This window comes from Macadamia integrifolia, chromosome 11 (genome assembly GCF_013358625.1).
Source record: "Macadamia integrifolia cultivar HAES 741 chromosome 11, SCU_Mint_v3, whole genome shotgun sequence".
Taxonomy (NCBI): Eukaryota; Viridiplantae; Streptophyta; class Magnoliopsida; order Proteales; family Proteaceae; genus Macadamia; species Macadamia integrifolia.
In genome coordinates, this window is record NC_056567.1 from 18820060 (window position 1) to 18837156 (window position 17097).

General features: G+C 41.4%; 1 protein-coding gene across 1 annotated transcript in view; it reads left to right on the plus strand.

The window, feature by feature from the left end:
• The first annotated feature begins 341 nt into the window (after positions 1 to 341).
• The window catches only part of LOC122093764 (RNA-binding KH domain-containing protein PEPPER-like), a 44806-nt gene continuing 28050 nt past the window's right edge, over positions 342 to 17097 (plus strand). Inside the window, exons 1-2 of the mRNA XM_042664235.1 lie at positions 342 to 364; positions 721 to 1189. Of these exons, the coding sequence (XP_042520169.1) occupies positions 357 to 364; positions 721 to 1189 (477 nt within the window). The 5' untranslated portion in view covers positions 342 to 356. The remainder of the gene's footprint in view (positions 365 to 720; positions 1190 to 17097) is intronic.

Consider the following 17097-nt stretch of genomic DNA (forward strand, 5'->3'; position numbering starts at 1 on the left):
CACTGGTTTTCAGAGAGGGTAAGAGATGGGAGAGATTTAGTTTCCAGAGAAAATCACGCGGACTTCAAAGTTCGGTTTTGAGTTTTTGTATATTTTTCTTTTCTTATCTTTTCTATCCTACCAAACAGCCAAAAACATTTTGTTTTTTTTTTTTATAAGTGGGTTGATTTTCTTTTTGTCTCCTCATACGACAAGCAGTACTTCTGTAGAACCAAGGAGCGATAGTAGGATGTGCTGAATTAAGCGGTGATGGGGCAAGGGGTTTCTTTCAGTAGGCTACCAACTCCATGGGCTTCCCCATCTATCGTTCCAAACACAACATAAAAGAAAATTGTCAGAAAGGAGAAAACTATTCCATGAGTCGGTACGACAAATAGAACCAGAGCATTCAAGAAATGTTGACTGTTGATATTTTTCTACTGCAATCTAACGGAAAAAAATCGTCTGCAATTTCGATCTCGTACAATTCCGTGCAATACCACCTTCAGAAGGTGACACGTGTATTGATACCAATGCAATGGTCCATATCTGATTTAAATGCCTCTTCACTGATTTAATGTTTTATTAGTTGTACCAGATCTGGACCATTGTATTGGTATCAATACACATGTCACCCCCTAAAGGTGGTATTGCACGGAATTGTACGAGATCGGAATTGCAGACGATTTCAACCCCAATCTAACGGTCCAGTCTATTTAATAACGCCCTTTTATCTTCCAGGCTAAAACCCTCGACACTCGTCTCTTCTCCTTTCCTCTGTCCCTTTGCATTTCTTCTCCAAATGGCCGCTACATCTTATCCCGTCGAACCAGCAGAGAATGGTACAGTGCCGGTGCCGGTGCCGGTGATGGAGACTTCTTCGGCAACGGCAATGGGATCTAAAGCAGTGCCGGAGACATCAGACGCTGCAATTGCTCCTGCCGAGGACGGTTCCGACGACGCCACTGAACAACCTCCGGAGACGCCGGCGGCACCAACATCGACAGCGGCTGCTCCTTCAACGGCGGTGACACCGGCGGATAAGAAATGGCCAGGGTGGCCTGGAGACTGCGTGTTTCGTCTCATCGTCCCTGTTCTCAAGGTGGGAAGCATCATTGGCCGCAAAGGTGAAGTCATTAAGAAGATGTGTGAGGAGACTCGGGCTCGCATTCGCATCCTTGAAGGTGCCATAGGCACTGCTGACCGCATCGTGAGTACCTCTCTCTTTTAGGGTTGCTGGATTGTTCTCTGCTTCTTGTTTGTCTGAGTGAAATGCTCTTTTTGGTGTTTTACCCTAGGGTTTGGGTTTTGCTTGGTACATTATTATTAGACTATTTAAGTACAAGATAATAATTTGTTAAATTTACTGGTAGTGGGTATTTTGTAAACACTGAACCCCAATGATTAAAAGACATGGCGATCAGTCACCATTAACAAATGATTGTTTAGTTTTTGTGGTGTTCTATCACTTAATTTAGGGTTTTGCTTGATAAACTGTTGTGACTTAAGCAGAAGATAATAGATTCTTAATGCTTGGAGCTTTAATGGATGATGTGGAAGAGTAGGCTTTTACTTTGAAATTATTTGTTGTGCGGGGCAAAGTGCTGAATTTTTTATTTGTAAAAAAATTCTAAAATTGTTGATTGTACTTTTTTTTTGATAAAACAAATCCTTAATTATTGAAAAGAAGATTTACAGAACGGGGTCTAGTTGCCGAAGAAAAGTTAGAAAATAAGAAGGAAGAGATAAAGGGAGGGGGAGTGAGGTCCCAACTAACAAAACACCGATTATCACAACTAAAGTTCAAAAGAGCATCAGCGACAAAATTTCCTTCCCGATAAACATGGTGGAAAGAGATCATATTGAATCTGGAAGTGAGATTAAAGCAATCTGAGATGATATGAGAAATGCGCCAAGGAGGATCATTGAAGACTCCTTTGAGAAGATTGATGACCATAAGGTTGTCACTTTCCATGATAATATTCTGATATCCCCTTTCAGCTGCAATAGATAACACTTGACGAATAGCCAATGCTTCAGCAACGTAGCCATATGTGAAACCCACAAATTCAGCAAAAGCCGATATGAATTGACCGAACTCATCTCTGAAGACTCCACCAATGCCTGCAGGGCCGGGAGAACCCAAGCAAGAGCCATCAACAGTGATCTTAATAAAATTTGTTGGTGGAGGTGACCAAGAAATAAATAAGGTGTGATTCCTCAGATTGGGTTGTCGATCTTTAAGGAAGTACTCAGCAGCAAATTTAGAGCTTGTGGTGGCAGTATGTTGAGCGCTATGGAGTTTCCCTCTGAATAAAGCATCATTAAATGTGATCCAAATGTTCCAAAAAATCCCAGCCAAAAGGGAAAGATTCCATCTCTTGATACGAGGAGCGTGTTGAAGAGCAAGATTAGAGGCTATCCATGTTTGAATGAAAGCGGAATCAGAGAGATTCCTAAAGCCAACAATATTCCAAACTGCCTTGGCATAGGTGCAATGCAAAAATATATGTTCCGAGTCTGTAAAGAATGAAGAACACATAGGACATATAGAGATTGAAGCCCCATGAATTAAGAAGGCTAGCATGGGGAACCCGATCAAGGAGGAGCTTCCATAGAATTTTTTTTTGCTTTGGGAGCAGTTTTGATATGCCACACATGCTACCAAATGGGATTAGAAGATGAGTCTGATCCATTTAAAGATAGCCGATAAGCAGAGGAAACAAAAATTTTTCTATTAGATGTTATACTCCAAATAATTGAGTCCTCTCTTTGTGAGAAAGCAAGGGGAATAGAAAGGATTGAATTCACCATATTTGCGGGTCACCAGACTCTAAGAAGATCAGCCTTCCAAGTAAAGGAGTTGTAATTAATGAAATCAGCAACCGTAGATGGGGCATTCAATGGAAGAGGGTATGGGGCTTTAGCTAGAGGAAATCCTGGGATCCATGGATCAGTCCATGGATTAACATTATGACCATGGCCAATACGTATGAATAAACCTTTGCAAAGTAGGCTTCTGGTCCGAAAGATTGATTTGAATCCCCAAGAAGCATTTGAATGGCAAGAGGCTTGAAGAAAGGATGAATGAGGAAAATACTTTGCCTTAATGAGACGACCCCATAGATTGTTATTTGGTGAAAGTTATTACCAGGCTTTTTTGCTAGAAGAGCTGAATTCATATGAGAGCATAATTTAAGATTTAGGCCACCTGATTTCTTTGATTTGCATATAGTTTTCTAGTTCACTGTAAGGACAAGAGACTGGTCGCCGCATGACCAAAAGAATTTCCTAGAAATGTTATCCAATTCCTTGTGAATAGAAGCCGGTAGTTGAAAACAAGACATATGATAGAGAGGCATTGCAGATAATGTAGCTTGAATAAGAGTATGCTTTCCAGCAATACTCAAAAACTTGGATTTCCATGAACTGAGCTTTTGGTTGACTCTGTCAATAAGAGTCTGGCAATGAGATCGATTCAAACGTCGTCCCAGAAATGGTATCCCAAGATAATGATCCCAATGTAAAGATGGGGCAATATGAAATCTGTCAAACAACAATCTTTTGATTAATGAAGGGACACATGGACAATATTTCGCTCTTGTTTTGGAGACATTAAGTGCTTGTCCAGAGTACTGACAATATGTTTCAATGACAGATTGAAACTCTGAACACTCTCGGGAGGTGGCCTGCCCAAATAAAATTATGTCATCCGCAAACGCCATGTGAGTAATGGGCTCGCACCCTCAAATACCATGGATTTTCTTCTGCTGTAAAGCCATATCCGGATGACAAGATAGAAGCCCCCGAACTAAACACAAATAAATAAGAGGAAAGTGGATCACCTTGACGTAAACCCCTAGAAGGAGAGAAGTAAGGAAGGGGGGATCCATTGAGCAGAATAGACAGTTCAGAAGTTTGAACACAAAACATGATATGCTGAATCCAGTCACTGTGGAAACCATGAGCAGTCAAAGCTTTACGTAGAAAACTCCATCCAAGGCGATCATACGCCTTACTCATATCAAGTTTGACTGCCATAAACCCAAACTTCCCTTTTTGCTTTTTAAGAATGGTTGACAGAATTTCATGACTGATGAGAACATTATCCTGAATATGACGGCCTTTGATGAAGCCATTTTGACTGAACCCAATCAGCTTGTGAAGAATAGGGCGAAGCCTATTAATCAAAATTTTTGTAATGATTTTATAGATAAAATTACACAAGCTGATCGGTCTGAATTCTCCCACAGAAGATTGGGATTGAACTTTGGGAATCAAGGTGATGAAAGTTCTATTCAAGCTTCGTGAAAAATGCCCATGAGTGAAGAAAGAGGTCACAATATTAACAATATCATGAGATATGAGATCCCACACCTTATGAAAGAAGTGACCAGAAAATCCAATCTGGTCCAGGGGATTTAGAGGCTTTCAAAGAAAAGACTGTCTTTTAAATTTCTGCTGCAGTTACTGGAGCCATAAGAAATTGATTATCCTCTGCAGAAACTCTTCCAACAACAGGAGTGAAGTATGCATCACTAAGAACTGGGTTGGAAGTGCGATAATGTATTGGAGAAGCGACTGTGAAAGATGGCAGCAATATCCTCTCTGGAAGTGAAAGATAACCCATTATGGTTGATGGAGGAAATCCGATTACGAGCTTGTCTTTTTGCAGTAGTGAGATGGAAAATTTTTGTATTAGCATCTCTTGAAGAAACCCAGCTAAGACGAGATTTCTGTTCCCATAAAATTTCTTCTTGTATAATAGACCTCTTGAGGATTGCATTGAGGAGACGTTCTTGTAGAAACCAATGCTCATCTCTTTCATTGAATGGGACAACTTGGAGATCTGAAATGAGATTGCGAGTTTCAGATATGCGATTATTCAGATTACCCACAGTGGTTCGATTCCAACTTCGAAGATGATTGCTTAATCGAGAAAGTTTCTGAACCAGTTGAAAAGAATGAGAACCATTAATGGGAGCAATCCAAGAAGCAGTCACAACATCTTTGAAAGAATCTTCCATAGTCCAAAATGCTTCAAATCTAAAAGGAGATGGCAATCTTGAATCTGATCCATTTGTCTTGAGAATGATGGCACTATGATCAGATGATGTAACATGAATATGATAGACCTGAGAAGAAGGATTATTGGAAAACCAAGCATCATTACAAAGGAATCTATCAAGTCTCTCCTCAATTCTCTGATTTCCATGACGCTGATTACACCATGTGAAAGGGCAACCAGAGAAATTGATGTCAAGAAGCGCTGCTTCATTGATAAAATTAATAAATGTATAGTGATGTGAGAGACTAAATGGTCTGCCCCCGCGCTTCTCTTGTTGTGATGTACAGGCATTCCAATCTCCAAAAGGAATCCAAGAGGAGTCAGAAAAACACGCTAGTTGCTGAAGTGTCTGTAGTTGAGTTGCCCGAAGAATATGATTGGAGCTCAAATACACTGCTGTAAGAAGACTAGGACTTGTACCTGAAGAAGCAGAGACTGAACAATGGAAGCACCGATTGCTTCTCCAAATAATGTCAACTTGAAACTGATCAGACCATAGAAGAACAATACAGCCTCCAGAATTAATGGCGGGGGAAGAGATGAAATGTTCAAGCTGAAGCTGCCGAGAGAAAGTGCTGAAATTAAGAGACTGAGACTTTGTTTCTGAGAGGAAAACAAAGTCGGGTCTATTGGAGCGCGTTAGGGATCGGATCTCTCGACGAGTCGAGGTTCGTCCAAGCCCTCTACAATTCAAGGAGAGAATAATCATGGATTCATGCAATCTGCATGAACACCAAGTGGTAAAGTGGCAGGGGAGTAAAAAAGTATGGACAGTGTGATGCAGTACCAACAAGGGTTTACACAAGGAGAACCAAGACCAAGGTCGACCCAAGTGGCTGACTGAGTCGACCCAGATCTGGTCCAAGTCAGCCCACGGTTTGGGCTGCTGATGGGGTTACTAATTAGTTATTTTTAGTTTCTATTTTGAAGTCCTAAATTAGTTTCTAATTTCAAGTCATTGTTAGTTTCTAATTTCTGTCTAGACTAGTTTCTATTTTCATTAGATTCTAATTTCCAGTTTTTAGTAACTGTTTGTAATCAATTTTTAGTAACTCAGATTTAGTAACTCTGAGTTACTATTACTTGTAAACCCTCCCCATCATTATAAATAAAGGATATGGCTCTTTTATGAGCCACGATTTTGACTAATAAGAAAAAAAAAAAACTCTCTTGTTGCTGTCGCTGGGTATCAATGATGGTTCCTTGTGTTTGATCAAGGCCTAGGGATTGGTGTTTGATCCAATCGACACTCTGCGGCGAGAAGTCCGAGTGGATTGTTATTATTTTCTGGTTTCTCTTATTGTGGATATCTTCTTTAATTTCCCAAGTAAGTAATCTGGACTTTCTGCAGAATTATTCTGGGTTCTGAATCTCTGTTTCTCTTCCACTGACCCGTATTGTTCTAATCATCTAGCCATCTGATGGCTTTAAGCTTCTGGTCGAGTGTTACCCTGGCTGTGTGGAAGACTCGATCCCATTTATAGTGTATTCTGACGATGGATCTGTTAGTTGTTGTAATTATTCCCATTCTAGCCGATTGAAGTTTTCTGCCCAGAATTGCCATCTAATCTGTGTTGAATGTTGATGTTGGTTGCTGCCTTTATTCTCCGATGGACTGGACTTTCTAATTAATAATTTGAGTTGAGTATATGCTCCTTATATTCTGCTATAGAATTTCCTGAAGTTGCTGGGATCGACTGCAAGGTGTCAGAACCTGCTGTCCAGAATTGAGTTATGGTCTGGTTTATCTGTTCCTGTGGTGTCTTGTTTCTGATTGTGCCTTATTCAGTAATCTATACCTGCTGCTGGTTAGTCTACTTGCTGGTGTAATTTCTGTTTTCAGAAATTCCAGATTCTGGGTTTGAAAATTCTGGTTTTCAATGACCGTTGACTGATTACTTCTGGACTGTTGTTGCTGTCTAATGTTGGGTGATTATTGGTTGTTCTTTGGTTTAACTTTCCTGCAGTCTTGGGTCTAGTTTGATTGTCAAATCTATCCCTACATTAAGTTGTATCAGAGCATGGCTGGGAACAACACCCCCACCCTAGCTTCTCTTATGGAGATGCTACAGACTATGAGGACTGAGATGAAGGCTGAACAGCAAGCCTTACGGACTGAATTAAAGGCTGAATTGGATGCCAGGTTGTTGAATGAAGAGACCTCACCACAATAGCCTACTGGCGATTCACGTACAACACCCGAAGTAGAAACCCCATTGAATGTAGTTGCTCAGTTGATTAACAGGAGAGTAAACCCTAATCTGAGAGCACCACAGAGGATTGCGATAGCACAACTTACTGTTGAAAAGCATGTAAGAGGATATTTTGAGACTGAGCGTCCCATACAACAGAGGTATTCTGGAGATTCACAGAAGGTCAAGCTCGATCTGAAGGAGTTTGATGTGAGATATGACCCCCAATTGTTCTGTGATTGGGTAGTGGCACTAGACGACTATTTTGACTATTATGAGTTACCTGAGGAGCGGAAGATGAAACTAGCTTGTGCTAAGCTAGTTGGGGCTGCTCGTGAGTGGTGGAGGACCTATGAGCTAGAGTTAGAAGACCGTGGTAGAGAACCTACTAGTTGGGAGGAGATGAAGCTTGAGTTATCAGATAAATACTTGCCATGCAACTTCAGAGCTCGCATACAAGACCGGCTAAACTCTCTTTGTCAAGGGTCTATGACTGTTGCCGAGTACATGAACAAGTTTGACGCACTTTATTCTCGTACAGGCATAAGGGAGAATGAAAGGCAACTGTTATCTCAGTTTCGACTGGGATTGTGAGCTGAAATCAACAGGGGTATCGGAGTTGTTGAAATGCACTCAGTGAGGGATTGTTTTGACAAGGCCCTACGAGCAGAGGAGCTTCTAGCACAACCATTTAGAAGGTTTGGGTTCCAAGCTGGGGAGGTAAATAAGAATTTTTCAGCTAATAAACCTAGTAGCTCAGCACCTCCAAAGTCCACTGTTCCTCCATGAGCTGATCATAAAGGAAAGGCACCCATGACCGGTGGTAATCAGGTATAGTGTTTCCATTGCCAAGAGGTAGGACATTTTGCTAACTCTTGTCCGCATAAGCATAGGGTTAATGCAGTAACTGAGGTCGAGGGTTCCAATGAGGTGGATGAGTCAGCTCTTTATCCCTATCATTTAGAGGATGATGATGATGGTGGATATGACTATGATATGGAAAACACTAATGAGGATGATACTCAGGGAATAAATATTGTTACTCGCATATTGGTGGCTGAAACCAAAGGAGATGATTGGCGACGTAACTGCATATTCTACAGCCGTATGAAGTCAGGTGAGCATACTTGTCAGATTATCATTGATAGTGGTAGCTGTGTCAACGTTGTTTCTGAGGCCTTTGTGAAGAGAGCAACTTTGAAAGCTGACCCACATCCTCAGCCTTATATGGTATCCTTGCTGAATGGTAATACTCTAGAGGTGAATAAGAGATGCTCAGTTCCTTTGAAACTTTACCGATATGAAGAGAAAGTTTGGTGTGATGTGATCCCAATGAAACTCACAGATGTATTGCTTGGTCATCCCTGGATGTATGACAATGATGTCATGGTTGGAGGGAAGAAGAATCTGTGTACTTTCATGTGGAAGGATGTTCCTACTACTCTCTATCCGGTGAATCTACCGGCTGAAATACGACAAAAAAGATCATTAAGGTCAAATCAGAAGGACATTGACAATGAGAAGAAGGTATTAGCTATGCCCACAAAGGAGTTGCTAGCTATTCCCCACAAACAGTTCTTACGCACAAGTCATGAGACTGGAATGGTTATGGCACTTGTTCCTAGGGAAGTCACTCCCTAACTTAAAGTAACGCATAGTGCACCTATCAGAGAGCTCCTATCTGATTTTTCTGACTTAGTCCCTGATGATCTCCCAGATGAGTTGCCTCCTATGAGAGATACAACATGTTATTGACTTGGTACTTGGTTCGGTTTTACCCAACCTTCTTGCTTACAGACTTAGTCCTACTGAGCATGCCGAGCTGAAACGGCAAGTGGATGGGTTACTACAGAAGGGCTTCATTGAGGAGAGCTTAAGTCCTTGTGCAGTATCAGCTTTATTCATGCCAAAGAAGGATGGTTCTTGGCGTATGTGTGTGGACAGCCGTGCTATCAACAAGATAACAGTCAAGTATAGGTTTCCTATACCACGACTAGATGATATGTTGGATATGTTGTCTGGGGCAAAGGTCTTTTCCAAGTTAGATATGAGGAGTGGCTATCATCAGATTCGCATCCGTTTTGGAGATGAGTGGAAGATCGCCTTTAAGACCAAGGATGGCTTATATGAGTATGCCTTTCGGTCTGACAAATGCAACTAGTACTTTTATGAGGGTGATGACACAGGTCCTTCGTCCCTTCATTGGTCACTTTTTGGTTGTTTATTTTGATGACATTCTGGTATACAGTAAGAACCAAGAAGAGCATAAGGATCACTTGAGGCAAGTCTTGAGAGTACTCTGTGCTGAGAAGTTATACATTAATCTCAAGAAGTGTTCCTTCATGCTGCCCAAGGTTGTATTCCTGGGATTTATAGTATCATCAAAGGGGGTTGAAGTTGATCCGGAGAAGATCAAGAGCATCACTGATTGGCTCACACCTAAGACTCTAACAGAAGTCCGTAGCTTCCATGGGTTGGCTTCCTTCTATAGGAGATTTATTCGGAACTTCAATGTAGTTATGGCACCCATCACTGAATGTATAAAGTCGAGTAAAGGGAAGTTTGAATGGACAACTGTAGCGACCAAAGCCTTCACTCTTGTGAAGAGGAAGATGACAGAGGCACCCATCCTACACCTACCAGATTTTGACAAAGTATTTGAGATAGCTACAGATGCTTCACATGTTGGGCTAGGAGGAGTGATAATGCAAGGAGGACACCCCATTGCCTTTTATAGTGAAAAATTGAATGAGGCCAAGAAACACTATTCGACTTATGATCTGGAGTTGTATGCAGTCGTCCAAGTGCTACGCCATTGGAGGCACTACCTCATTGGTAAGGAGTTCATTTTGTACACTGATCATGAGGCCTTGAAGCACCTTCACTCACAGAAGTTGATTAGCCACAGACATGCCAAATGGGTAGCCTACTTGCAGGAGTTTGTATTTGCTATGAAGTACAAGGCGGGAAAAGAAAATACAGTGGCTGATGCACTTAAGCGGAAAGTGCTCACACTTAACACATTTTCAGCACATGTTATTAACATAAATCAGATACGGGGTGAGTACACATCTGATTCTGATTTTAGCACTGTCTTTATGGAGTTACAACAAGGTGGGCAGCACCTAAAGTACTCTATTCATGATGGGTATTTGTTCTTTGGCACACGGCTTTGTATCCCAAACTCTTCCCTACGTCATCACATCATACGAGAGTTACATGGAAGAGGATTAGGAGGACATTTTGGGGAGATAAGACTCTTGCACAGGTGACTGATCGATATTATTGGCCATGCATTGTAAAGGATGTCGATCATGTGATCAAGAGATACCGTGTATGTCAGTTGGCAAAAGGGGGAAAACATAACACAGGTTTATACTCTCCACTACCTTTTCCTCATGCACTGTGGCTTGATGTTAGCATGGATTTTGTTCTTGGACTATCCCCTACTAAAGAAAGATATGATTCCATTATGGTGGTTGTGGATCGTTTCTCTAAGATGACTCATTTTATACCTTGTCATAAGACTTTTGATGCTTATCAGGTTGCAAAGCTCTTCTTCAAGGAAGTAGTACGACTACATGGGCTGCCAACTAGTATTGTCTGACCGTGATGTTAAGTTCATGAGTTATTTTTGGAAGACATTGTGGTTGAAGACAAATACAAAGCTGAACTTTTCAATTGCATTTCATCCACAGACAGACAGACAGACAGAGGTGGTGAACCGTAGCTTGGGAAACTTGTTGAGGTGTTTGGTTCGAGACTATGAGAAGACATGGCCTTCTATTCTTGACATCGCAGAATTTGCCTACAACAGCTCAGTGAATAGGACAACAGGTCGTACTCCTTTTGAGATCTTGCTTGGAGTTCAACCTAAGCGGCCTATTGACCTTATGTCACTTCCACCCCAGGCTCGAGTTGGTATTGAAGCTGAAGAGTTCTTGCGTCATATCACTGAGGTGCATGCCAACGTCCGACGACGTATTGCCTTGAACAATGAGGTGTATAAGGCTTTTGCTGATCGTCATCGGCGTTATGTGGAGTTCAAACCCGGGGACATGGTGATGATTCGAGTAAATCCTGAACGGTTTCAGACGAGTGTCAATGCTAAGCTACATCCACGAAAGATGGGTCCCTACAAGGTGCTGAAACGTATAGAACCTAATGTTTATGTGCTTGAGCTGTCGGATGACATGACCATAAGCAACGTGTTTAATGTGGCTGATCTTCACCTTTATGTTGGGCATCATTCGAATGATGGAGACATTGAGCAAATGCTGATGTTGCCTCAACTGAAGCTACCCACTTCTGAAGTTATTGAAGACGTCTTGGATGATAATTACAAGACCTCCCGCCGTGGCACCGGTTATCACACTTTTCTTGTCAAGAGGAAAGGCCGTCCCCGTGGTGACTGTACTTGGATTCATGCTGATGATTTCAAGAGTCTTGATCCCGACTTGTATGAGCGCTACATGTCCCTTATCCATTCGTCGGAGTCGAATGTTTTCAAGCTGGGGCGAGCTGATGCAGTACCAACAAGGGTTTACACAAGGAGAACCAGGACCAAGGTCGACCCAAGTGGCTGACTGGGTCGACCCAGATCTGGTCCAAGTCAGCCCACGGTTTGGGCTGCTGATGGGGTTACTAATTAGTTATTTAGTTTCTATTTTGAAGTCCTAAATTAGTTTCTAATTTCAAGTCATTGTTAGTTTCTAATTTCTATCTAGAGTAGTTTTTATTTTCATTAGATTCTAATTTCCAGTTTTTAGTAACTGCTTGTAATCAATTTTTAGTAACTCAGATTTAGTAACTTTGAGTTACAATTACTTGTAAACCCTCCCCATCATTATAAATAAAGGATATGGCTCTTTTATGAGCCACGATTTTGACTAATAAGGAAAAAAAAAACTCTCTTGTTGCTGCCGCTGGGTATCAATGGTGGTTCCTTGTGTTTGATCAAGGCCTAGGGATTGGTGTTTGATCCAATCGACACTCTGCGGCGAGAAGTCCGAGTGGATTGCTATTATTTTCTGGTTTCTCTTATTGTGGATATCTTCTTTAATTTCCCAAGTAAGTAATCTGGACTTTCTGCAGAATTATTCTGGGTTCTGAATCTCTTTCTCTTCCACCGACCTGTACTGTTCTAATCATCCAGCCATCTGATGGCTTTAAGCTTCTGGTCGAGTGTTACCCTGGCTGTGTGGAAGACTCGATCCCATTTATAGTGTATACTGACGATGGATCTTTTAGTTGTTGTAATTATTCCTATTCTGGCCAATTGAAGTTTTCTGCCCAGAATTGCCGTCTAATCTGTGTTGAATGTTGATGTTGATTGCTGCCTTTATTCTCCGATGGACTGGACTTTCTAATTAATAATCTGAGTTGAGTATATGCTCCTTATATTCTGCTATAGAATTTCCTGAAGTTGCTGGGATCGACTGCAAGGTTTCAGAACCTGCTGTCCAGAATTGAGTTCTGGTCTGGTTTATCTGTTCCTGTGGTGTCTTGTTTCTGATTGTGCCTTATTCAGTAATCTATACCTGCTGCTGGTTAGTCTACTTGCTGGTGTAATTTCTGTTTTCAGAAATTCCAGATTCTGGGTTTGAAAATTCTGGTTTTCAATGACTGTTGACTGATTAATTCTGGACTGTTGTTGCTGTCTAATATTGGGTGATTATTGGTTGTTCTTTGGTTTAACTTTCCTGCAGTCTTGGGTCTGGTTTGGTTGTCAAATCTATCCCTACATTACGGTGGGAATAAAATGGCATTTAAAACACTACGAGGGAAATAGAAACATGCATTGGTCAGGATTGGAGGTTATTTACATTTGGCCTAACTGCAGATTTTTGACACATGCATTGGCCCAACAAAAGGAAAGTATTTTCTCCAACTTTTGGAGATCAGAGAAGGACCCAAAGGTAGTCTACACTCTACAGAAATGACTACCAGTCATAAAGAGGAAAATGCTTCCCAAAAGGAAAATCAAACAATGGCGTAGTTGCTGAAATTCAACAAGGACAAGCAAAAACCAACTTGTCTGAACAAAATGGAATTGGAACACTAATGAAACTGATAACAGTAAAAGCAGAAATCTAAAACATCAAAACCACAGGATGAAAGAAGAGGGATTCAGTAAAAGGGAAATGAAACAATAGCAGAAAGGTGAGGGAAATAATGGTGCATGCAAGGAATATCCAAAGATAGGAGGAAAGAACTAGTAGAAGAAAAGAGAAAGGAGAGGACACAGATAAGAAAAAGGATCAGAGGAACAGACCGCTAGGCAAGAACAAAAACAAAGGAAAAACAGCAGGGGAGGCAAAGGCACAAAGAACACCTGGCAGAGAAGACGGAAAAGGACGCCTGAAAACGACTTCAAAAACACCACACACAACCAAGGCGTAGACTGGTGAACAGAAGAAGAGAGACGAACAACCGGAAAACCTGCCATTGGAGTCGCACACCGACCTTCACCCCTGTCATCTTCATTGTATGCATCGAATAATAAGTTGCATTTGTGTGGCCAGACCGGCATGATCCGATCGGCAAACCAAAATAGAGACGAAACAAATCCAAACAAGGGGATTCTCGTCCAAAAGGGGTTGGTAGGGAGTTTATTTGTTTTTTGGGGTTGTTTTTGTCGTTTGATGTTTATTATTTTTGTTTATTAGTTTTATAGTATATGTTGTAGTTTATTTTTTGTCTATGAGACTCTTTTTATGTTTCAACAACATTGTTTATGTAAGCTGCCGAACGATTGAATGAACAGAGTTGAATGAATGGAAATTTTATTGGAGTTATATGTGGTTGCTGTGAGAGTCTACAGATTGGTTCGTTTGCTGCTGTTTTCTTCCCCCTTTGTGCAGATTCTCTGTTCAGTTTAGTCTTTTTCTCAGGTTTGATTTTCTTCTTAAATCTTTTGATTGTTCATATTCTTTGTTCTTTATTTTCTTCTTCCCACCCCCATCTTCTGTTCCTCTTCCTCACCTGATATTCTTGCTATTATCCTCTTCTGATTTCTTTACTGGCAATGTCATTGGTTTGATAAGAGGTTGCTGGTACTCCCATCTCTGAAACTCAGAACGACCTGAAATTTGGGGGTTAGTTTTTCCCTCAAGGATGACTTAAACCTTATAAAGTTAGCTCTTTCACACCTTCTTGTTGTGAGATACTTGCCTGAAATCAAGTCTGATCCTGCTTCTACCGCTACTTCTAGTTTCAGGAATTTTTGTATTAATGTTCAGAATGTTAGTTTGACTGATTTGTGGTTGATCTTCAGAGTCTTTCTGTTAGAAAATATTCTCTTAAATTTTCATGTCAATAGGTTCTCTCAACCCCAAGAGGATCCTCTCCTCTGCTGTGTATTTTTCCATCATTAAGTTGAAGATAACCTTATCTGCTCTATTAGCCAATAAAAAACTTAATCTGTTCTTTTAAGTTAAGGCCAAATTCTCTGATTATTTCCAATAAACCCCTCATTGTTCTGAGTTTTCTTCTGTTTTGTCCCATTCTCATTTCAAATTCCAGAGAGAACCTCTTTTCCAGGTTTAATTACCAATTAGTCCCTCGTATTTTCTTTACCAAAACGGATCGTGAACTTATAAGTCAATTATGAAATTGCCATTATCCTTCTAATCGAATTGTTTATTATTCGGGTGGACCCGTAGCGACCCAACAACAGGTTTTTGAAATATAGGGTTGCCTTAATTGGTATTGATGCGGTAAAATATGACCAGGCGACGATCCTCCTCGCAAGATTGCGTTCTCCATGTTAGACCTACATAGGAGAAAAGATAGGGGAGAGCCGGGCTGATCTGGTTGGGGACTCTTTGACGCAAGTTAGAATCACACAGGTGATTCCAGTAGTAAAAGAATCAATCCCTTTTTTGTTGGTTTACCTTAGTATTTATAAGGTTAGTAGTGGCGGTTGTGGAGAGTCTTACGTTTGGCAAGTGTCCCTATTTGATAGGAGAGCTTAATTAAGAATCTGACTCCTTGTTTGAGGAGTAGATCTTTTGCAAGAGTCCGAGTAGGAAACTGCCTCCACATTTGGAGAGTCCGGATAAGGCAGGAAATCTCTTAGAGAGATTGCTTCCTTGCACCTCAGGTGATGAGATCTGCTGAGCTAGCGGTGTGAGATCCTCAGGATCTTCCCTCAATCATCGGGAGGGTCGACCACGAGGCTGGGTGACTTGGAGGGTCGACCACGAGGCTGGGTGATCGGGAGGGTCGGTGATGTAGATCCATATTATGGGCTAGGCTATCGCAAGAGGAAGCCCAGCCAAAGGACCACTACTGCCCCTCTTAAGTGAGAGGGCTGGCTTATTATTTAGTTCCTTATTATTTAGTAAATTAAATGAAGGCCATTAGGCCCATCGATTGTAAGTCCCCCAGTGGGCCATCGATCATAAGCCCTTTATGGACTATTAGTTGAAATCCTACTCCATGTTGGAGTTAGAAGTCAAGTCCTAGTTCTATTTTCAATTCCTAGTTGTAATAGGAGTGTCTAGTCCTCTTTGGAAACTAGCTCCTAGTCTTAGTATGATTCTAAACTTTTCCTCTATAAATAGAGAGGCATATGTACCATTATTTCTCAGATTTGAATAAAGAAGTTTGCAACTAATTTGCTTAGAGCAGCTGGGATAGCTGTGGGTGAGAAGCCCAGGCTGAGATAGCCACCTTCTCCCCCACTTTCCCTTTGTTATTGCTTCCTTATTTCTGATCTCCTATTTCTGTTACTGTTTACTGTTATTGTGAAGAGCTTAGAGAATTTCAGATCTGTCCAAGGCATCAGAACCAGAATTGATAGACAGGAATCCTCCATTCTTGTGACCTGTGATCTCTCTCCTCTTCTCTATTCTGCAGTCTGATTAAAGAGCTACTGTTAAGGGGTGTTCCAGGCCACTGTAGGACCACTCGGTCCCCTTCTAGGAGCTGTCCAGATAGTCTAGATGTCGTCTCTCTCTCTCTCTCTCCTCTTCTCTACTCTGTAGTATGATTAAAGAGCTACTGTTAAGGGGTGTTCCAGGCATAGTTGTCATGGCATCGCCTAGGTGTCGCCAAGGCGGCCATTTGGCATCCGGCGGAAAAAAAAGTTCATGGCAGTGCTACGATTTATGTGACTCACAAATGGCGGTCGCCATGGCACCGCCATGGACTCCAGGTTATGCCTGATTCACTAAGCGGTCGATTTTTTGTAAAATGCAGGGTGATTTTGATAGGGCTATGTTGATTTTTGATGATTTGATGTTGCTTAATGTTGGTTTTATATGTTGTTGGGTATATATTGTAGGCTTGCAGCATGTTAAATAACTTTAGAAAATAGGGGAAATAAAAAAGTAGCATATTCAATAACTTTAGAAAATAGGAAAAATAAAAAATGATACATGGGTGATTTGACCGCCATGGCAATGCTATAATGGGCGATTCATCGCCAAATCGATTAGCCACCCCTCCACTGCCTTGGATCGATTTGCCGCCGTGACAACTATGGTTCCAGGCCATTGTAGGACCACTCGGTCCCCTTCTTGGAGCTATCCAGATAGTCCAGCTGTTGTCTCTGCAAAAGGCTTTCCGATTCTCTCTTCACAACCAGCCAACAGAAGTTGTTCATCTTTGGGGGTTTTTGTGCCCATAGTGAGGCCTTCCTTCAACCAAAAGATCAGCTCCATCTGAGCTCTGCCCAGCCAACCATAGGTCCCTCTCTAGGACCCTGCACAGGTCCTTTTTCTCTCTCCTATTGTTTGGTTCTTTTTTTTTTTTTTCTGGTTTTGGGGTATTGATTTGCTTGTTTCTTGTGGGCATAACCCTGGGTTGTGTCCTCTTGTGTTTCTAATCTGATTTGGGTGTTTTAAGTTAGTC